At 29.0% G+C, this 19439-nt stretch overlaps 1 protein-coding gene across 14 annotated transcripts in view; it reads left to right on the top strand.

The window, feature by feature from the left end:
- LOC119603210 (band 7 protein AGAP004871-like) overlaps positions 1-18685 on the top strand; it is an 87238-nt gene extending 68553 nt beyond the window's left edge. For all 14 annotated transcript variants that reach the window (XM_037955161.1, XM_037955160.1, XM_037955159.1 and 11 more), the window contains 4 exons: positions 8210-8413; positions 15897-15952; positions 16031-16211; positions 16281-18685. In XM_037955161.1, the coding sequence (XP_037811089.1) occupies positions 8210-8413; positions 15897-15952; positions 16031-16211; positions 16281-16466 (627 nt within the window). In that variant the 3' untranslated portion in view covers positions 16467-18685. The remainder of the gene's footprint in view (positions 1-8209; positions 8414-15896; positions 15953-16030; positions 16212-16280) is intronic.
- Positions 18686-19439: the final 754 nt, after the last annotated feature.

Raw genomic sequence — 19439 nt, 5'->3', positions numbered from 1 at the left:
GACCCAATTACAGGCTGTTTTTCAATTGCTGATATAAAAATAATAAAAATAATAGTTTAAAGATGTTTAATATTTTCATTCTCCATGCCTTGATTAGCTTAGCAGCTTCTTTTATGTCAAGTCAGTAAACCAAGAACTTTTTTATCGATTTTATTTCTATATTTAGCTCTAGTTCAATTCTAGTTCAGTTCTAGTTCAGTTCTAGTTCAGTTCTAGTTCAGTTCTAGTTCAGTTCTAGTTCAGTTCTAGTTCAGTTCTAGTTCAGTTCTAGTTCAGTTCTAGTTCAGTTCTAGTTCAGTTCTAGTTCAGTTCTAGTTCAGTTCTAGTTCAGTTCTAGTTCAGTTCTAGTTCAGTTCTAGTTCAGTTCTAGTTCAGTTCTAGTTCAGTTCTAGTTCAGTTCTAGTTCAGTTCTAGTTCAGTTCTAGTTCAGTTCTAGTTCAGTTCTAGTTCAGTTCTAGTTCAGTTCTAGTTCAGTTCTAGTTCAGTTCTAGTTCAGTTCTAGTTCAGTTCTTCTAGTTCAGTTCTAGTTCAGTTCTAGTTCAGTTCTAGTTCAGTTCTAGTTCAGTTCTAGTTCAGTTCTAGTTCAGTTCTAGTCAGTAGTTCAGTTCTAGTTCAGTTCTAGTTCAGTTCTAGTTCAGTTCTAGTTCAGTTCTAGTTCAGTTCTAGTTCAGTTCTAGTTCAGTTCTAGTTCAGTTCTAGTTCAGTTCTAGTTCAGTTCTAGTTCAGTTCTAGTTCAGTTCTAGTTCAGTTCTAGTTCAGTTCTAGTTCAGTTCTAGTTCAGTTCTAGTTCAGTTCTAGTTCAGTTCTAGTTCAGTTCTAGTTCAGTTCTAGTTCAGTTCTAGTTCAGTTCTAGTTCAGTTCTAGTTCAGTTCTAGTTCAGTTCTAGTTCAGTTCTAGTTCAGTTCTAGTTCAGTTCTAGTTCAGTTCTAGTTCAGTTCTAGTTCAGTTCTAGTTCAGTCTAGTTCAGTTCTAGTTCAGTTCTAGTTCAGTTCTAGTTCAGTTCTAGTTCAGTTCTAGTTCAGTTCTAGTTCAGTTCTAGTTCAGTTCTAGTTCAGTTCTAGTTCAGTTCTAGTTCAGTTCTAGTTCAGTTCTAGTTCAGTTCTAGTTCAGTTCTAGTTCAGTTCTAGTTCAGTTCTAGTTCAGTTCTAGTTCAGTTCTAGTTCAGTTCTAGTTCAGTTCTAGTTCAGTTCTAGTTCAGTTCTAGTTCAGTTCTAGTTCAGTTCTAGTTCAGTTCTAGTTCAGTTCTAGTTCAGTTCTAGTTCAGTTCTAGTTCAGTTCTAGTTCAGTTCTAGTTCAGTTCTAGTTCAGTTCTAGTTCAGTTCTAGTTCAGTTCTAGTTCAGTTCTAGTTCAGTTCTAGTTCAGTTCTAGTTCAGTTCTAGTTCAGTTCTAGTTCAGTTCTAGTTCAGTTCTAGTTCAGTTCTAGTTCAGTTCTAGTTCAGTTCTAGTTCAGTTCTAGTTCAGTTCTAGTTCAGTTCTGTGGATGCTTATAATGCAATAACTCCATAGATTATTTCTGGAAGCATTTCGGCCTCTTCTGGTTACTTGGTTTAAGAAAACTTTTTAAAACAGTAATTAAAATAGATTGTGTTTGGTAATTTTTTATTCAATTTTTAAAATCTCTCTATATGTTGTCATCCAAAAATCTGAATCTGGTTCTCATTGGATCGGCTCTGCTAAAAGTTTATGCTAAATTCCCATTTTTTCCTGGGTATTACTATATTTTTTTTAATTAAATATAAATGTTGTAGGTTTTTTGTGCAAAGTCTAAAAGATACAAATGTTTGTTTTGTTTTCTCTTACTTTATTTCATTTAGTCTCATGTATTCCAAATAGAACAATAAATGTCACTTGCACATCCTTGTCACTTGTTTATAAAATCCCCATTCTCTAAAAAAGCATGAATTTCCTTAAAAATTTTTGTATTCAACACATAATTTCTAAACACCGATGTTGTTGATATTAATAAATAGTTTAAATGTTTAAAAAAAACTTATTTACTCTAAACTATAAACACTTAAACCGCATAATAACACAAGCCTTTTTCCCCTTTTTACTAATTTTTCAAATAATTTGTTTTAATAATAAAAACCTAACAAAAATTTCAGTAAAATATACATGTAATTGGCAAAACAAAAATTAATTAATTTATGCTAAAGCTTTAATTAGAAATTCACAAAAAAACTAAGGTTTTCTAAATATTTTACTGGAATATAAAATTTATTTATAAACTATAAACATGAAATTTATTTTAAATTTTACATATTTTTTTAATTAATAAATTAAATCAATAAAATACCAAAAAAAAAACAAATTGCTTTAATTAATAACAAAATCAAATCATTAAAAAAGTAACTCAAAATTTCAAAAAAAAAATCTTTTAGCCATTAAAAAATATAAAAAATATAGAAACATGCAAACTGATTTGATGTAATTTTTTTCGTGTCAACAAAATTACATGTCGAGTTCTTCCAGTCTGTGTTTTGCGTGGTTTAGGCTGTTTTTCTTTCCCAAAACTGCTAATTGTAAAATAAATTATAAATATTGTTTTTACTCAAAGAAAATACTTAATTAAAAATGTATATAATTAAACATTTTGCATAAAAACAATACCATACAACTATAATGTATGTATTTTAGTGTATGTTAATGAAATTTTTAAATTTAAATAATGAAAATAGTTTTATTAACGTTAACAAACGAACTACGAAACGTTCTGAATGAATTTAGTTTTACATGATTTTAAAATAAAAGTTCATATAATGATAAAGTTTACCACGCTTAATTAATTTATATGGATGATTTCGAAAAACTGTGAAAACTGTTGAAATTTTCTTCAAAAAAAAAGTTTCTCTTTGCTCTTGGGTTTTAAAATTGCAGTGCTGCGAAGGCTTACATATAAATTGGATTTAAGTTAAAAGTTTGTTAAACTTAATATTATAATAAAAATTTCGTTTATTGCACAATGGGTAGCAGGTATAATTTTACCAACAAAAACTTATTTATAGCGGAAACAATTTTTTTATATAGAAAAGCTTCTCAAAGGAAAAAGTTTTTTATGTTGAAAAATTTTAATAAATATGATAAAAGCTTTTTTAGTTTATATACTTTTTTAAATAGCAAAACTATTTTTTTGTTAAAGCTTTTTTACGGCGGAAAGGCTTTTATATGAAAAATTTTTTACATATGAAAAAAGCTTTTTCAATGAAAAACAAACTTTTTATAATAAAAATAAGGTTTATATCAAAAGAAATGGTAACTGTGTAAAAGCTTTTTATGATGAATAGTCGTTTGTTAATATAGCGAAAAACTATTTCTTAGAAAGGAAAAAGCTTTTTTAAAAAAACAGTTTTTCATCAAAAGAGCTTATTCAATAAAAAGTTTTTATGGTCATATAGCAAAAAAAATGTTTTTTGTCAAAAAGCTTTTTTATGGTCAAAAGCCGAAAAGTTTTTTAAAGAAAAACTGCAGCCCCAAAAGGTTTTCTATTAGAAGCTTTATATTAAAAAGGCTTTTCTATTAACAGCTTTATTAGAAAAAGCTGTAACATTTAAAAAGCTTTTCTGTTAAAAGCTTTATATTAAGTTTTTCTATTAAAAACTTTATTTAAAAAAGCTTTATATTAAGTTTTTCTATTAAAAGCTTTATTTTAAGTTTTCCTATTAAAAGCTTTATACTTAAAATTCGTTAAGTTAAATAGTTTTTTTTTAAGTATTTTTGTAGAGAAAACGATTTTCTAAAGAAAAAAATTTTCGATAGAAAACGGTTTTATTACAGCAAAAGTTTTTCTATAGGAAAGAAGTAAACCTTTTAAACTAAAACATTTTTTATAATTTTTTTATCCTGAAAAATTATTTTTAATAAAAAAGCTTGCATATGGCGAAAAACCTTTTTAAGCTAAAAGACCTTTTTTCTAGTAAAAAATAGTTTTCATGTTACAAAAACTTTTCTTATTTAAAAGAAATCTTTTTTGAAAAAGCTTTTCTATAGGAAAAAGTTTAATTTCAAAGTTTTTCCAGATGGAAAAAAGCTTTAATTAAAAAGTTTTTCTAAATGGAAAAAAGCTTTTTCATTCATATACATTTTGAATATCATAATTTTTTAGAGTGGTAAAGCTTTTTATATTAAAGTAATTAGTTTTATTAAAAAGCTTTTTGATCAGAAATTTTTGTAATTTAGAAAAAAAGCTTTTATTTGATGAATAATTTTATCTTGTGCCAAAAAGCTTTTTCAATCCTATTTATTTGGAAAAAGTTTTGTTATTGAAAATCTTGTCTTAAGCTAAAAAGCCTTTTGATTATCAAAAAGCTTTGTTATATGTTTCGTCAAATATCTATAAAAGCTTTTTAATTAAACTTTTTTATATACAAAGCTTATTATATTATTGTGAAAAGCTTATAAGCATAAGGAACATTTGAAGTAATTTTTTTTATAAAAAAATTGGTTTTCTGAAACATAATTTTTAGTTACTAGAAGGTTTTTGTGTTTATAAGCTTTTTTAGTATAAAAGCTTTTCAAATGTGAAAATGTTTTTTTTTATAGAATATAAGCTTCTTTTAGGTGAAAGGTATATTTTTTAGAACTATTTTTTATTTACAAAGAAAAAGTTAATAAAGACTTTTCTATAGTAAAATAACTTCTTTAGATAAGAAAAGCTTTTAATAGTGAATACATTCAAACGGCAGAACGGCTTTTTGCGCTAAATAATGTAAATTGTTTTCTGTTTATAATTACTACTATTTAATAGTCCTAATCAAAAAAACATATACATTTTATAATATTAAATTTCCTTACCCATTGTGCACTGATCTACATAAAATGTATTTATCTGTGTGTAAAAATTTTATAATTTTCGCACGACTTCAAACAAACTTTACAAATAAATTTTATATTTAATGTTTTGACAGCAAACAAGGGTAACTATAACCTCGGACAAAAAACTAAAATCTAAAATTACAAATCGTATGTAAACAGCACAAACACACACTATAACTTTATAACCCAAGAGTTTGCTCCACGTATCGCTATAGCGCAGTTGGTCGAAATCACCCACAAAACAAATAAAACAGAAAACAACATAATAAGAAGTTTATATTTAAATACAAAAAAAGGTCAACGACAAAATAACTTTAAGAAACCTCCCAAAAAAGGGAGCAAATTCTCTTGTAAATACAAATAAACTACAACTCGAACAGCAGTTAAATAACAGATAGATACAAAAACACATAAGAATATGTGTATCTGTATAAAAAAATAATTATTTTAAGAAATTTATTTTCTAGTTATTTATACATTCAAGTATTTTTGTGTAAATAAACTACAACATTTCTTCAGAGCCAATTTAAAAGAAGCTGAGAATGGCTTTATATCAGAAAAAAACCTCCAACAAAAGGATTTATTCCCATACAAAAGCTTTATCAGCAAAAAAAAACTATATTTTAAATAAATGAAAAACAACAGCAACAAAAAAGTTTAGTGCATTTCACCAGCGAATAATGTACATTGTATATAAACAGACTTAAGAAACCAAATCAACTATATAAAAAAAGGAAAAAAAAAGAAAATTACAATAAAAAAAATAAACGAATTCAAAACGAAATTGTATGTTAACAAATACGATTTTTGTATTCCCAGTTGTTTTTAGCTGGAAAAAAGTAACAAAAATGATAAAAATATGCAAAATAAACAGAAAAAAATAGAAAAACTACTTTCTACTTTGTCAACTTTTGCCACTATTTGTTATCGAACTATATAGAATTATACATATAAATCAACATTTACTACTAACATTTCTCCCAAAAAAAAAAAAAAAATAACTAGAAAAAACGATGATACAAATAATAAAATAAATATTTGTATCTTAAAGTTATCTCTTATGTATTTTTACCATATTGTATGTGTTCCAGCGTATTCGTTTTAAATTATATGGGGTGTTTCATATTGAGAAGAAATAGCGAAGGGACGCCGGTGTAATTTTTACAAACAAATTTATCATTTTTCTCAGGTTCATATCTTGCAAACCAAAAAATTAGGCGTATACATAATATTGGTAATATAAATAAATCATTAACACGTATACGTACAGGTGTCTTTAATATAAGCAGTGAAATTTCACCATATAAAAGTTTTCATTTGAAATGAAAAAGTAAGATGAAGTTTTTTTGATTTTATATGTTCACAATACTCGTTATTCATGGCAAGAGCTACAACTTTAGTTGTAAATCAAAATTCCGTACTTTTTGAAAGATATGAGCCTGATACAATGATCCCTTTTTTGCAAGCATTACACCTACACTTCTAAATCTTTGGCGGCCCATAAAAAGTGCATGACTTTGGCAAAACTGGGAGAAACAAGTCTTTTTGTCTTTATAACGTAGTGTTTCCGTAGTGTGACGAAAAAGCTTTTTATTTTGCAGTAAACCATCTTTCTTAGAGTACATAAGCTTTTGTTCACTAAAAAGCTTTCCTGTATAAAAAAAACGCATTCCAAATCTGCAGAAATCTGGAACGACTTCTCCTAAGCGATAGAAAGCTTTTAGATATACTTTTAACTACCAGGGCTTTGACTAATCAAAAAAACTCCCATCTGTAATACCTCGTCTTCTTTATTTTCAGAGATTTTGAATATTTTGATTTGTGTCAAGTCTACAGACTGGACTATAGTATGAACTATAGACTTGTCTATAGACTAGACTATATTCTAGTCAATAGACTGGACTATACTCTTAACTATAGTCCAGTCTAAAGACTCTAAACCATAGTCTAGTGTAAAGACTGGACTATAGTCTCAACTATAGTCTAGTGTAAAGACTGGACTATAGTCTGAACTATAGTCTACTGTAAAGACTGGACTATAGTCTCAACTATAGTCTAGTCTAAAGACTGGACTATAGTCTGAACTATAGTCTAGTCTATAGACTGGACTATAGTCTGAACTATAGTCTAGTCTATAGACTGGACTATAGTCTCAACTATAGTCCAGTCTATTGACTGGACTATAGTCTGAACTTTAGTCTAGTCTATAGACTGCACTATAGTCTGAACTATAGTTTAGTCTATAGACTGGACTATAGTCTGAACTATAGTCCAGTTTAGAGACTGGACTATAGTCTGAACTATAGTCTAGTCTGTAGACTGGACTATATTCTTAATTATAGTCTTATCTATAGACTGGATTATACTCTTAACTATAGTCTAGTATAAGGGCTGGACTATAGTCTGAACTATAGTCCAGTCTAAAGACTGGACTATAGTCTGAACTATAGTCCAGTCTAAAGACTGGACTATAGTCTTAACTATAGTCTAGTCTAAAGACTGGACTATAGACTTAACTATAATCTAGTCTAAAGACTGGACTATAGTCTGAACTATAGTCTAGTCTATGGACTGGACTATAGCTTGAACTATAGTCTGAACTATAGTCTAGTCTATGGACTGGACTATAGCTTGAACTATAGTCTAGTCTATATACTGGACTATAGTCTGAACTATAGTCTAGTCTATAGACTGGACTATAGTCTGAACTATAGTCTAGTCTATAGACTGGCATATAGTCTGATCTATAGTCTAGTCTATAGACTGGACTATAGTCTGATCTATAGTCTAGTATGTAGACTGGACTATATTCTTAATTATAATCTAATCTATAGATTGGATTATAGTCTGAACTATAGACTAGTATATAGACTAGTTTAAAGTCTGACCCATAGACTAGTATATAAACCGGATTATGTCAATATTCCTTATATTCAGCTTCTTAAAATTGGACGTTCTAAAAAGAAAACTCGGAAAAACTTCAAAAGTACTTTTGATATGAAACATCCCATATATGTCTATACAACGCATACGTATCTATTATATAAACCGGATTATGTCAATATTCCTTATATTCAGCTTCTTAAAATTGGACGTTCTAAAAAGGAAACTCGGAAAAACTTCAAAAGTACTTTTGATATGAAACATCCCATATATGTCTATACAACGCATACGTATCTATTAAAAACCAAAAATCTATTTTATTTATAAAAGTATTTTTTTTTTTATATATAAAATGAAAATGAAACCATAAAGATAAATAGCAATAAAAACCATTAAAATACAAATAACAACTTTAAGTAAAAAAATGACCAAATAAAAACTTAAAAAAAAATTTTCCATTATAAAGTAAAAACATAAAAACCAATCGTTGTTACCCACTGCACTCTGTTGTAGGTTTTAACTAAGGATAGTGTCACAGTCTCAGTGGATGCAGTGGTTTACTATCGCGTTTCGAATGCGACAGTTTCTATAGCGAACGTGGAGAATGCTCACCACTCGACACGATTATTGGCACAGACTACTCTACGAAACACAATGGGAACTCGGCATTTGCATGAGATACTCAGTGAACGTGTATCTATATCTGGTTCAATGCAGGTAAGCAACAAAAACAAAAACAACAAAACAAATATAAAAAATATACTATAAAAAAATCTGAAAAAAAAAACAAGAAATAAACACTACAAATATGTACTACAACTTTTATTTTGAATAAACTTTTACTTTATATACTCCCTATGTACTACTTATATATACGCACTGTCTAGAGAAAAAATTAATCCAGCCATTCCCATATATACCACTCACATACATCTACATACATACATATATTTATACCCTGCAGTTCCGAAGTTAGAATTAATTCTAAACCTGAGCTTTTTTAAGTAAAGAAAAACAAAACAAACGAATTTAACACTACTTCAATAACAGATACTTATATACACATTTGTTTCCCGAAAAACTGTTAATGGACTTATCCATAGACAAGTCAATAGACTTATCAGTGGACTTTAGAATGGTATATTCAATAGACTATGAACTAGTCAATACAATAATCTATTACCTAGCCAGTTGACTTCTATATACATTAGATTAATCGATATACTAGACTACATTCTAGACTTGTCCATAGGCAGATCAATAGACTTGGCCATAGACAGATCAAAAGACTTATCTTATAGGTCAATACACTTGTCCATATACAAGACAATAGACTTGTCAATGGGCTTTTTAATAGAATTTTCAAAAGACTATGGACTAGTCGGTATAACAGTCCATTGGCTGGTTAGTAGACTTGTACATGGACTAGATAAATGAATAGATTTGAATAGATGAACTATACAATACAATAGTCAGTAGAGTAGTCTATAATCTATTCCATAGACTAGACAAGAAGTTGAAGTGCTTTACGTGAATATCTGAGGTGTTGATTAGACGATTCACCACCGTCCCTTCGTACATGACGGTTACAATTTTTATACTGCCTATCTATGTACATTGTACAAACTCTTTTCTCGAGCTATCTAATATTTGAACATTGCTGCTCCATTACTTAATTTCCGAGATGCAAAAACATCACTCTGTTGATTCGGCAATAACATCGGTAGACCGAAACACAAATCCATCAAATCAGCCAAGAACACACTCTATTAAATCTGTTATGAACCCCAGGAAGGAAAGGAAAATTCAATTGTATCACTTATATAAGATACCAGCACACTTCTGATTCATCCGACAAACAACAACAATAACAGACACACTGACTCTAGGTATACGGGTGGGTAAGTTCTCACATTCATTCCGTATTATATACACTTTAACCAACACACTGTATTAAATCTGGTATGAACAGAGTAAACCCCGAACATACCTGGACAAGGAAGGAAAATTCAATTGTATCACTTATATAATGTACCAGCACACTTCTCATTCATCCGACAAACAACATCAGACACACTGACTCTAGGTATACGGGTGGGTAAGATCTCACATTCATTACGTATTATATACACTTACGCCAACGCACTTCTAACGATTTGTTCTACAGTCACTCCTTTGTCGGGTATCTGTTGCCTCGGCACCAGCGTCAAACTTATCCAGAATAAGAGACTTTACGTTGCATCAGTCTTTTAACTGACATTCTCTTCACGCAAACTTTTGTTTAAACCGCAGCCACAACTTGCACCCCTATTACCATAGAACCATATTATCTGGTTCTCTGATTCGAACCCATGTCAAATCACTTCAAAGAAAGGCTGAGGGTATATCTGATCACCTAAAATTTATGATTCCGACATACTGAAGATACTAGTAGTACCTCTTTTTTTCGACATACAACGATATAAAAATACGATGTTGATTGTGAATTGGGCAAATATGTATGTATATATGTATGTAAATATGACTATATTTTTCTATGTATGTATTTTTGCATGCAATTTTCACCAATTCGCTTGCAACATACGAGTTTATAAACAAAAGGCAGCTAAATAAAAAAACACAGAACTGTGTTATTACACATACAAAACACATGTACAAAATCCTCTTTTTATTTTAATTTATGTGAATTTCAGTTCAGGTGTGTTTATTTGTCTGCGTTGTATACATGTGTGTTTCCATTAAAATGATTTCGCTTAACTATCATTGGATTGAAAACATACGCACTTAAACTGAACTGAAAAGTTGTTGTACATAGATGCAATAAAAATCATCTGCTAGCATATCCAGCAATTCAAATGAACTGTAAGATGAAAATGTTATAATTAATATTCTACTAAAAATGTTGAGGTGAATTAGGGCGTTACAGACATTCGTTTATTTTACATATTTGTAATAAAAATTGCAAAGCGTTGCAGTAAATACATTGCTTCAGAACTTTAATGATTGGAGCTTTGATCATAGAGCAGATGCCACAAAAGAGTTTTTTTTTTTTTTTTGTTGGTAATATTTATTAGTGCAGGGTGAAAAAGCTCTTTCACTATATTATTTTGGGTTGAATGAATAAATTGGAAATATAAGTGAATTCTTTATAAACAGAAATAAAATATAAAAATTTTTAAGTTATTTAGTGCCTTACTTATTAGAGCCCTGCATGAGTGACTTAAATAATAAATTAAAACATTTGATTTTTTTCAAACACTGTGTTTGACTCACTCATTGTTTTATGAATGAAATGAATAGTATATTTGAAAATAAGGAATGTTAGTCAATACTCAATTCAAACGAAACAAGTAATGAGAGTGTTTGTGTGATTCAATTCAAGTAGTATACAGTGAGTGAATCGAGTGAAAGCAAAACAATTTTTAAGTTCGACAAATTAACAGATTTTTTGAATATTACTTCGAATTTTCGAACTTAATTTCGAATAGTCGAAGATAATATAGTAGCGTCATCAACTGTACTTAACACTGCCAAATTTCAGCCAATTTGGTCCACGGAAACTGGTTTTATCAGCTTTAAATTTTTTTCGAACATGAGTTCGAATTTTCGAAAAATTTTTTTTTAGTTTTTTGGACTCAAAGAATAATTTAAAAGCATAAAAAATTTTTCGAACATAACTTCGAATTTTCGAACTTAATTTCGAATATTCGAACATAATATTATCTTGTCATCAATTGTACTCAAGACTACCAAATTTCAGCGAATTTGGGCCACAGGAACTAGTTTTAACAGCATTCAAAATTTTCACCATTTATTCAAGAAAAAGTTTGAATCGATTCATTCGATTCAAACAATCTATTTTGTATTGTTTTAACATAAACAAATTGTTTACTCGCTCGATTTGAATGTAGTTGCACATTCACTTGATAGTACTCACAACGTTTGAGTATAACAAAACTTTGTAAATACTATTCTAAACCAGACCTGGGCGATTTCCATTAATTTTGCATTAACATTAAATTAAAAAAAAATTAATTTAATGTAAAAAATATTGCATTAACATTAAATTTTTAAAATTTAATGCATTAAATTTCCATTAACATTAAATATTTTTGAATTTAATGCATTAATTTTACATTAACATTAAATATTTTTGAAATTAATGCATTAATTTTGCATTAACATTAAATATATCTGAATTTAGTGCATTAATTTTACATTAACATTAAATAAGCAATAAAATTAATGCATTAATATTCCATTAACATTAATATATATAAAAATTGATAAACATAAATAAAAATACAGCTCAAAAGACCTCGATCTAACTAAACAACTAAAATTAAATAGGTTAAAGTCCTTTCTAATAACTCCTATATTCCATTCAAACTTGTGTATTTTAAATATGATATTTATATAAGATTCCACAGACAAAATAAACTAAAAAAGGAATATCTGGGAAGTGATATTATTCTTCTAATATGTATTATCGAGTATAGGACTTATTAGAAAGGACTTTAACAAAATAAACTAAAAATGGAATATCTGGGAAGTGATACTATTCTTCTAATATGTATTATCGAGTATAGGACTTATTAGAAAGGACTTTAACACATTCAATTTTACTTGAATTTAGTTAGACCGAGGTCTTTAGCGCTGTATTCTTATTTTTATAAATTATTTTATACATTAATGTTAATGGAAAATTAATGCATTAATTTTATTATTTATTATTTAATGTTAATGAAAAATTAATGCATTAAATTCAAAATATTTAATGTTAATGCAAAATTAATGCATTAATTTCACAAATATTTAATGTTAATGTAAAATTAATGCATTAAATTTAAAAATATTTAATGTTAATGCAAATTTAATGCATTAAATGTACCCATGTTAATGTTAATGCAATAAACTTGCATTAACATTAATTTTTTTTAATGTAGAAAAAATTGTTAATGCATTAACACATTTAATGCATTTATCCCAGGTCTGTTCTAAACAAACAATGAGTTGAGTGCAAAGCAATGAGTCACTCATTGTGTGTAGCAAATAAAGTTACTCATGCAGGGCTCTATTACTTATATCAATTTATCAAAGGTTTATAAAACAAATTTTTTATGAAAAATTGACTTATAGACCTGTGATAAATTGTTATGAATAAGAACCAGACCATATACCACACTATAGTCTACACTGCAGACTATACTCTAGAGACTGAAGACTAGACTATAGACTAGACTATAGACTAGACTATAAACTAGACTATAGACTAGACTATAGACTAGACTATAGACTAGACTATAGACTAGACTATAGACTAGACTAGACTATAGACTAGACTATAGACTAGACTATAGACTAGACTATAGACTAGACTAGACTATAGACTAGACTATAGACTAGACTAACTAGACTAGACTATAGACTAGACTATAGACTAGACTATAGACTAGACTTCAGACTAGACTATAGACTAGACTATAGACTAGACTATAGACTAGACTATAGACTAGACTATAGACTAGACTATAGACTAGACTATAGACTAGACTATAGACTAGACTATAGACTAGACTATAGACTAGACTATAGACTAGACTATAGACTAGACTATAGATTAGACTATAGATTAGACCATAGACTAGACTATATACTAGACTATATACTAGACTATAGACTAGACTATAGACTACACCATTTTCAACAGTAATTCAGAAAAGCTCAATTGTAAATGAGATTTTTCATTTGAAATTAAGAAAAGAACGGTTGAAAATGGGATTATTCATTTGATATTTAGAAAAGAACAATTGAAAATGAGAATTTTCATTTATAATTCAGAAAATATCAATTGAAATTGAGATTTTCCATTTGAAATTCAGAAAAGAACAGTTGAAAATGAGATTTTTTATTTGAAATTCGGAAAACTACAATTGAAAATGAGATTTTGCATTTCAAATTCAGAAAATTCCAATTGAAAATCAGATTTTCCATTTGAAATTCAGACAATTCCAATTGAAAATGAGATTTTTCAGTTGGAATTTAGAAAAATTCAATTGAAAATTCGATTTTTCATTTGAAATTCAGAAAACTATATGTATGGATATTTTTCAACCTCAAGTTAGAACAAAGAACATAGAATGTGCGTCTCATACAAGATAAATTTTCAATAGCGGGTCGTGATACATAAAGAGTAAGTGTAAATCATGACAACCCGCACGTCGCGATGCGTATTCTTATAATAAATATTCTTTTGTTAAAATTAATTGTAATATTATCATTTTCATTTACTTTTTTTCTCATTTTCAATTGCACTTTTCTGAATTTCAAATGAAAAATCTCATTTTCAACTGGAATTTTCTGAATTTCAAATGGAAAATCTCATTTTCAATTGGATTTTTATAAATTTAAAATGAAAAATCTGATCTTCAATTGTTGTTTTCCGAATTTCAAATAAAAATCTCATTTTCAACTGTTCTTTTCTGAATTTCAAAATGGAAAATCTCAATTTCAATTGATATTTTCTCAATTTAAAATGAAAATTCTCATTTTCAATTTTCAATTTCAATTGATGTTTTCTGAATTGAAATGAAGAGTTCTCATTTTCAATTGAAAAAGGTGTAGACTAGACTTTAGACTAGACTATAGACTAGACTATAGACTAGACTATAGACTAGACTATAGACTAGACTATAGACTAGACTATAGACTAGACTATAGACTAGACTATAGACTAGACTATAGACTAGACTATAGACTAGACTATAGACTAAACTATAGACTAGACTATAGACTAGACTATAGACTAGACTATAGACTAGACTATAGATTAGACTATAGACTAGACTATAGACTAGACTATAGACTAGACTATAGACTAGACTATAGACTAGACTATAGACTAGACTATAGACTAGACTTAGACTAGACTATAGACTAGACTATAGACTAGACTATAGACTAGACTAGACTAGACTATAGACTAGACTATAACTAGACTATAGACTAGACTATAAGACTAGACTTATACTAGACTATAGACTAGACTATAGACTAGACTTAGCCTAGACTAAATAGCTAGACCTATAGACTAGAACTATAGACAGAACTATACTAGACTATTAGACTTATACCTAATAGACTAGCATAGACTGACTATGACTAGACTATAGACTAGACTATAGACATAACTATAGACTTAGACGATAGACTAAAGACTATAGACTAGACCTATAGACTAGACTATAGACTAACTATAGACTATACTATATACTAACTATAGAAACTAGACTATAGACTAGACGATAAGACTAGACGAAGACTAGACTATAGACTAGACTATAGACTAGACTATAGACTAGACCTATAGACTAGACTATAGACTAGACTATAGACTAGACTATAGACTAGACTATAGACTAGACTATAGACTAGACTATAGACTAGACTATAGACTAGACTATAGACTAGACTATAGACTAGACTATAGACTAGACTATAGACTAGACTATAGACTAGACTATAGACTAGACTATAGACTAGACTATAGACTAGACTATAGACTAGACTATAGACTAGACTATAGACTAGACTATAGACTAGACTATAGACTAGACTATAGACTAGACTATAGACTAGACTATAGACTAGACTATAGACTAGACTATAGACTAGACTATAGACTAGACTATAGACTAGACTATAGACTAGACTATAGACTAGACTATAGACTAGACTATAGACTAGACTATAGACTAGACTATAGACTAGACTATAGACTAGACTATAGACTAGACTATAGACTAGACTATAGACTAGACTATAGACTAGACTATAGACTAGACTATAGACTAGACTATAGACTAGACTATAGACTAGACTATAGACTAGACTATAGACTAGACTATAGACTAGACTATAGACTAGACTATAGACTGTTGGGTAATACTTTAAGGAGTATTTAAATAAATATGTATGTTTGTGTATGAAAAACTTTCCATTCCTTCCCTCCTCCAAAACTAAATCCTTTCATATTTTCATAATTATATACTAAAACAAATACAATAAATTATCTTAATAAACACTTTAGGACAAAAATCTAGTAGAAATTTTGACTTAAATACAAGAAATGGTATGTTAAATGTTTATAAAATATTTTCTAAAAAAAAATTTCCAACAAATATAAACCAATAAAACACAGCTACAACTGGATGAAGCTACCGATGCCTGGGGTATTAAAGTTGAACGAGTAGAAATGTTAGTAATTAACAAAAATTTTATAATAAATTAAATTTTCTTAAATTATTAAAAATTTTGAATAATTTCTAAAAACAGCAAAGATGTGCGCTTGCCAGTGCAACTGCAAAGAGCCATGGCGGCCGAAGCCGAGGCAGCAAGAGAAGCCCGAGCTAAGGTAATAGCAGCCGAGGGTGAGCAAAAGGCTTCGAAGGCCTTAAGAGAAGCCTCAGAGGTGATTGGTGATTCACCAGCAGCTTTACAATTAAGATATTTACAGGTATGGATTGGATTTAATAAGAAAGCCGAATTTACTTTTTAAAACTAAAACTGTTTTCCTTTTTCATAGACCTTAAGCACAATTTCGGCTGAAAAGAATTCAACGATTGTTTTTCCTTTGCCCATTGACTTGATAACATACTTTTTGAAAACAACCGATGAGAAGACGCAAAAAAATGCAGCCAAAGCCTGTGCAGCCATTGCCCAAACAACGGTGGAAGCCATTGCCCAGCAACAGCAATCAACCGCCATGTAAAAGCTACATTTTTTTGTCAAACTGCAGACAACAACAACAACAACAAAACTTGGACAAATAAATAACACAAGCTGAATGTAACTGAAAAATAAAACCAAAAAAAATATATGAAACGAAAATACTTTACAAAATAAACAACTTCAAAAAACTCGTAACAGTAACAACATAAACAGCCAAAAAAACAAAGAACTTTTTATGTGTAAATTTATATTAGAATTGAAATAGCAACAACAAATATGATAAAAAAAAGTTTATTTAATATGTATGAAGAATGCATACATACATATAACATAGACGTATCTAACAAAATCTTTAATAAAATTCTTGATTATTTTAACAACATTTTAGGATTTGTGGTAATTTAAAGAAATCTTGCTCTTTAAAATCTGCTGAAATATTTATTTTCAAATAAATTTTTCTTAACTTTTTTTCCTAGATTATTTGTTAAAGAGTGTGTAATAATATATAAATAATAAAAAAAATTATCCAAAAAAAAAAATTAAATAAAAATATCTGTGTCAACATTTCATTTTACAAACTGTGAATAAATGTTTACTTTATCTACTTGATGACAAAAACAACATTATTAGAAAAAAAATCTACTACACAAATAAAAATGTAATTCATTGGTTTTCTTTGAACAGTAGCAGTAACAACAACAAGAACAAAAAACATAAGTATTAAAATATATATTTACATATTTTACATACAGATGCATACATACATACTAACGCAGACATATGAATAAAAACATATATATGTACTACATATACATTTACTATTTATATGAGAAAATAAAAATGAAATAAATTTGAACTTGATCGTATGTACATTAAGGATATTGTAATACTTGTTTATGTATGTGTAACTACTACATTTGCTTGCATGTTTGCTGACAGAACTTTCAACAGAATTTTCACCAGAACTGGTCGCAATTTTCAAAATAATTTAATCAAATTTGTCACATACTCTTGTTTTTAAAATCGGTTCAAATTGTTAAAATATTTTGGAATTAGGGTAAAAAATACACATTTTTAATATACTCACTGGTGTGGGGTGTCATATGGTCGGCCATGCCCTACTATACATTCTTACTTGTTAATATTGCAAACATTCATTCAGTACACCATGCATTAGTTAGTTAAATCAATCAAATCCGAAGAAATACAGGAAGGACTTATTGTGCGCTTCAATATCAATGTTTCTGATGGAAATCAATTCCCCTACCTCCAGTCTGACAGACAAGTTAGATCACTAACTAGTAACCTACTGGAAGCACAAGTTTCTGGAAGCACAGGCTTCAGATCTCCCTACTTTCGGTCCGACAGACTAAAAAACTAATTATTAACTTACCGGAGATTAGTTAATAAATCAGTCTAAAGACTTGTTCATAAAGTACTAGTACTAAGATTAGTTCATAGACTAGTCTGTAGACTAGTTCATGTCAGTGGACTAAACAATATACTTGTAATCAGACTTTTCAGTAGACTAGTCAGCCAGTTCATGGTTAAGTCCACAGAATAGCAAATAAACTAAGGCAATATACTATATCATAAGTGAATCAATAGCCCATAGTCCATAGCATAGTCAGTAGACTAGTCAATAGACTTATTCTTAAAGTTGACAATAGATTAGCTAATTGACTATTCCATACAATAGCCAATTGACTAGTCAATAAACTAGCCCATAGACTTGACCATAGACTACTCAATAGATCAGTCCATAGATTAGGCAGAACACCCGTGTATAGCACAATTCGTAGAGTAGTTAATAGACTTGTCAATAGTAATATAAAGATTAGCCAATAGACTAGTGCCCATATTAGTGAGTAAACTTGGCAATAGATAAAGAAATCTACAAATAATTAAGCACTTTTAACCCATATTAGCCTTATTTTGTGCTAAAATTTCTGAAGCTAGGTTCGATTAGGTTGAAAACAAATATAGCATCAGATTCGCTAAATGTTCCATGCCACTAAAACGGCTCCTCTTTGATGTTCACAGCAAATGCTTTCATAGACATCTATGTCCAATGTAATGTAAAATTGTAACTAATTTTACTCCATAATCAACATATTTAAGACAGTTTGTTCTGAATTCCAGGGAGCTACTTGTATGGGGCCTAGATAAATCATAAATTTTTAATATCAAAAAATAATCTTTAAATAACGGAGGTACACAAAGGGAAAAAAGAAATATACACGCCTGGTATCAATTTAACACCGAATCGTTTATAATTTTTCAATAACATCCGTTGTCAAAGTGTATACATACGTACGACAACTCTATGTAATGTTGACAACATTGCAACAATTCGTTATCGAAATTTAAATTTTATACACTTCCGTTGTCTAAATGTTAACAAACGTGGTAAGTTCACTATTGACAAACAATCCGTTGCCAGTAGTGAACTTACCACGTTTGTTAACATTTAGACAACGGACGTTTATGTCGTACATATGTATATACTTTGACAACGGATGTTATTGAAAAATTATAAACTTTTTGTTGTCAATTTGGTACCAATGTGTATATTTCCTTTTCCCTTTGTGTAGAATTTAATAGACAACAAAGACTCAAAACCTTGTAGAGTTTCAAAATACTGATTCCTGTGGTGATAGTTATGCTGTTGTGAGATGAGAGCGTTGTGCTCAAACAAACATGTTCTCCACTCTAATGCAGATGAGATAAAACTTCCAAATACCACGAATTAGTGAGATTCGCTAGAATATAAAGTTTTTGGCAGATTTCACCAACTCACTAATCTTTTAATATACAAAGTATGTATGGAACAAACTGTTCTACTATGTCACCATTAAACTTTTTGATGCGCCAATAGTATCCCTAAGCGTATAAGTGATATTTAATAAATTTTCAATATAAATATGACTCATACGACACATTATACAACATTTTTTATACTACCAGTAGATACATACATATGTATGTCGTTATATTGAAACAATTAGACAAA

Source organism: Lucilia sericata, unplaced genomic scaffold (genome assembly GCF_015586225.1).
Source record: "Lucilia sericata isolate MDLA Ls3-8-SP2 unplaced genomic scaffold, ASM1558622v1 Contig000283F_arrow, whole genome shotgun sequence".
In the NCBI taxonomy this organism is placed as follows: domain Eukaryota; kingdom Metazoa; phylum Arthropoda; class Insecta; order Diptera; family Calliphoridae; genus Lucilia; species Lucilia sericata.
This window is presented reverse-complemented; position numbering and strand designations above follow the sequence as displayed.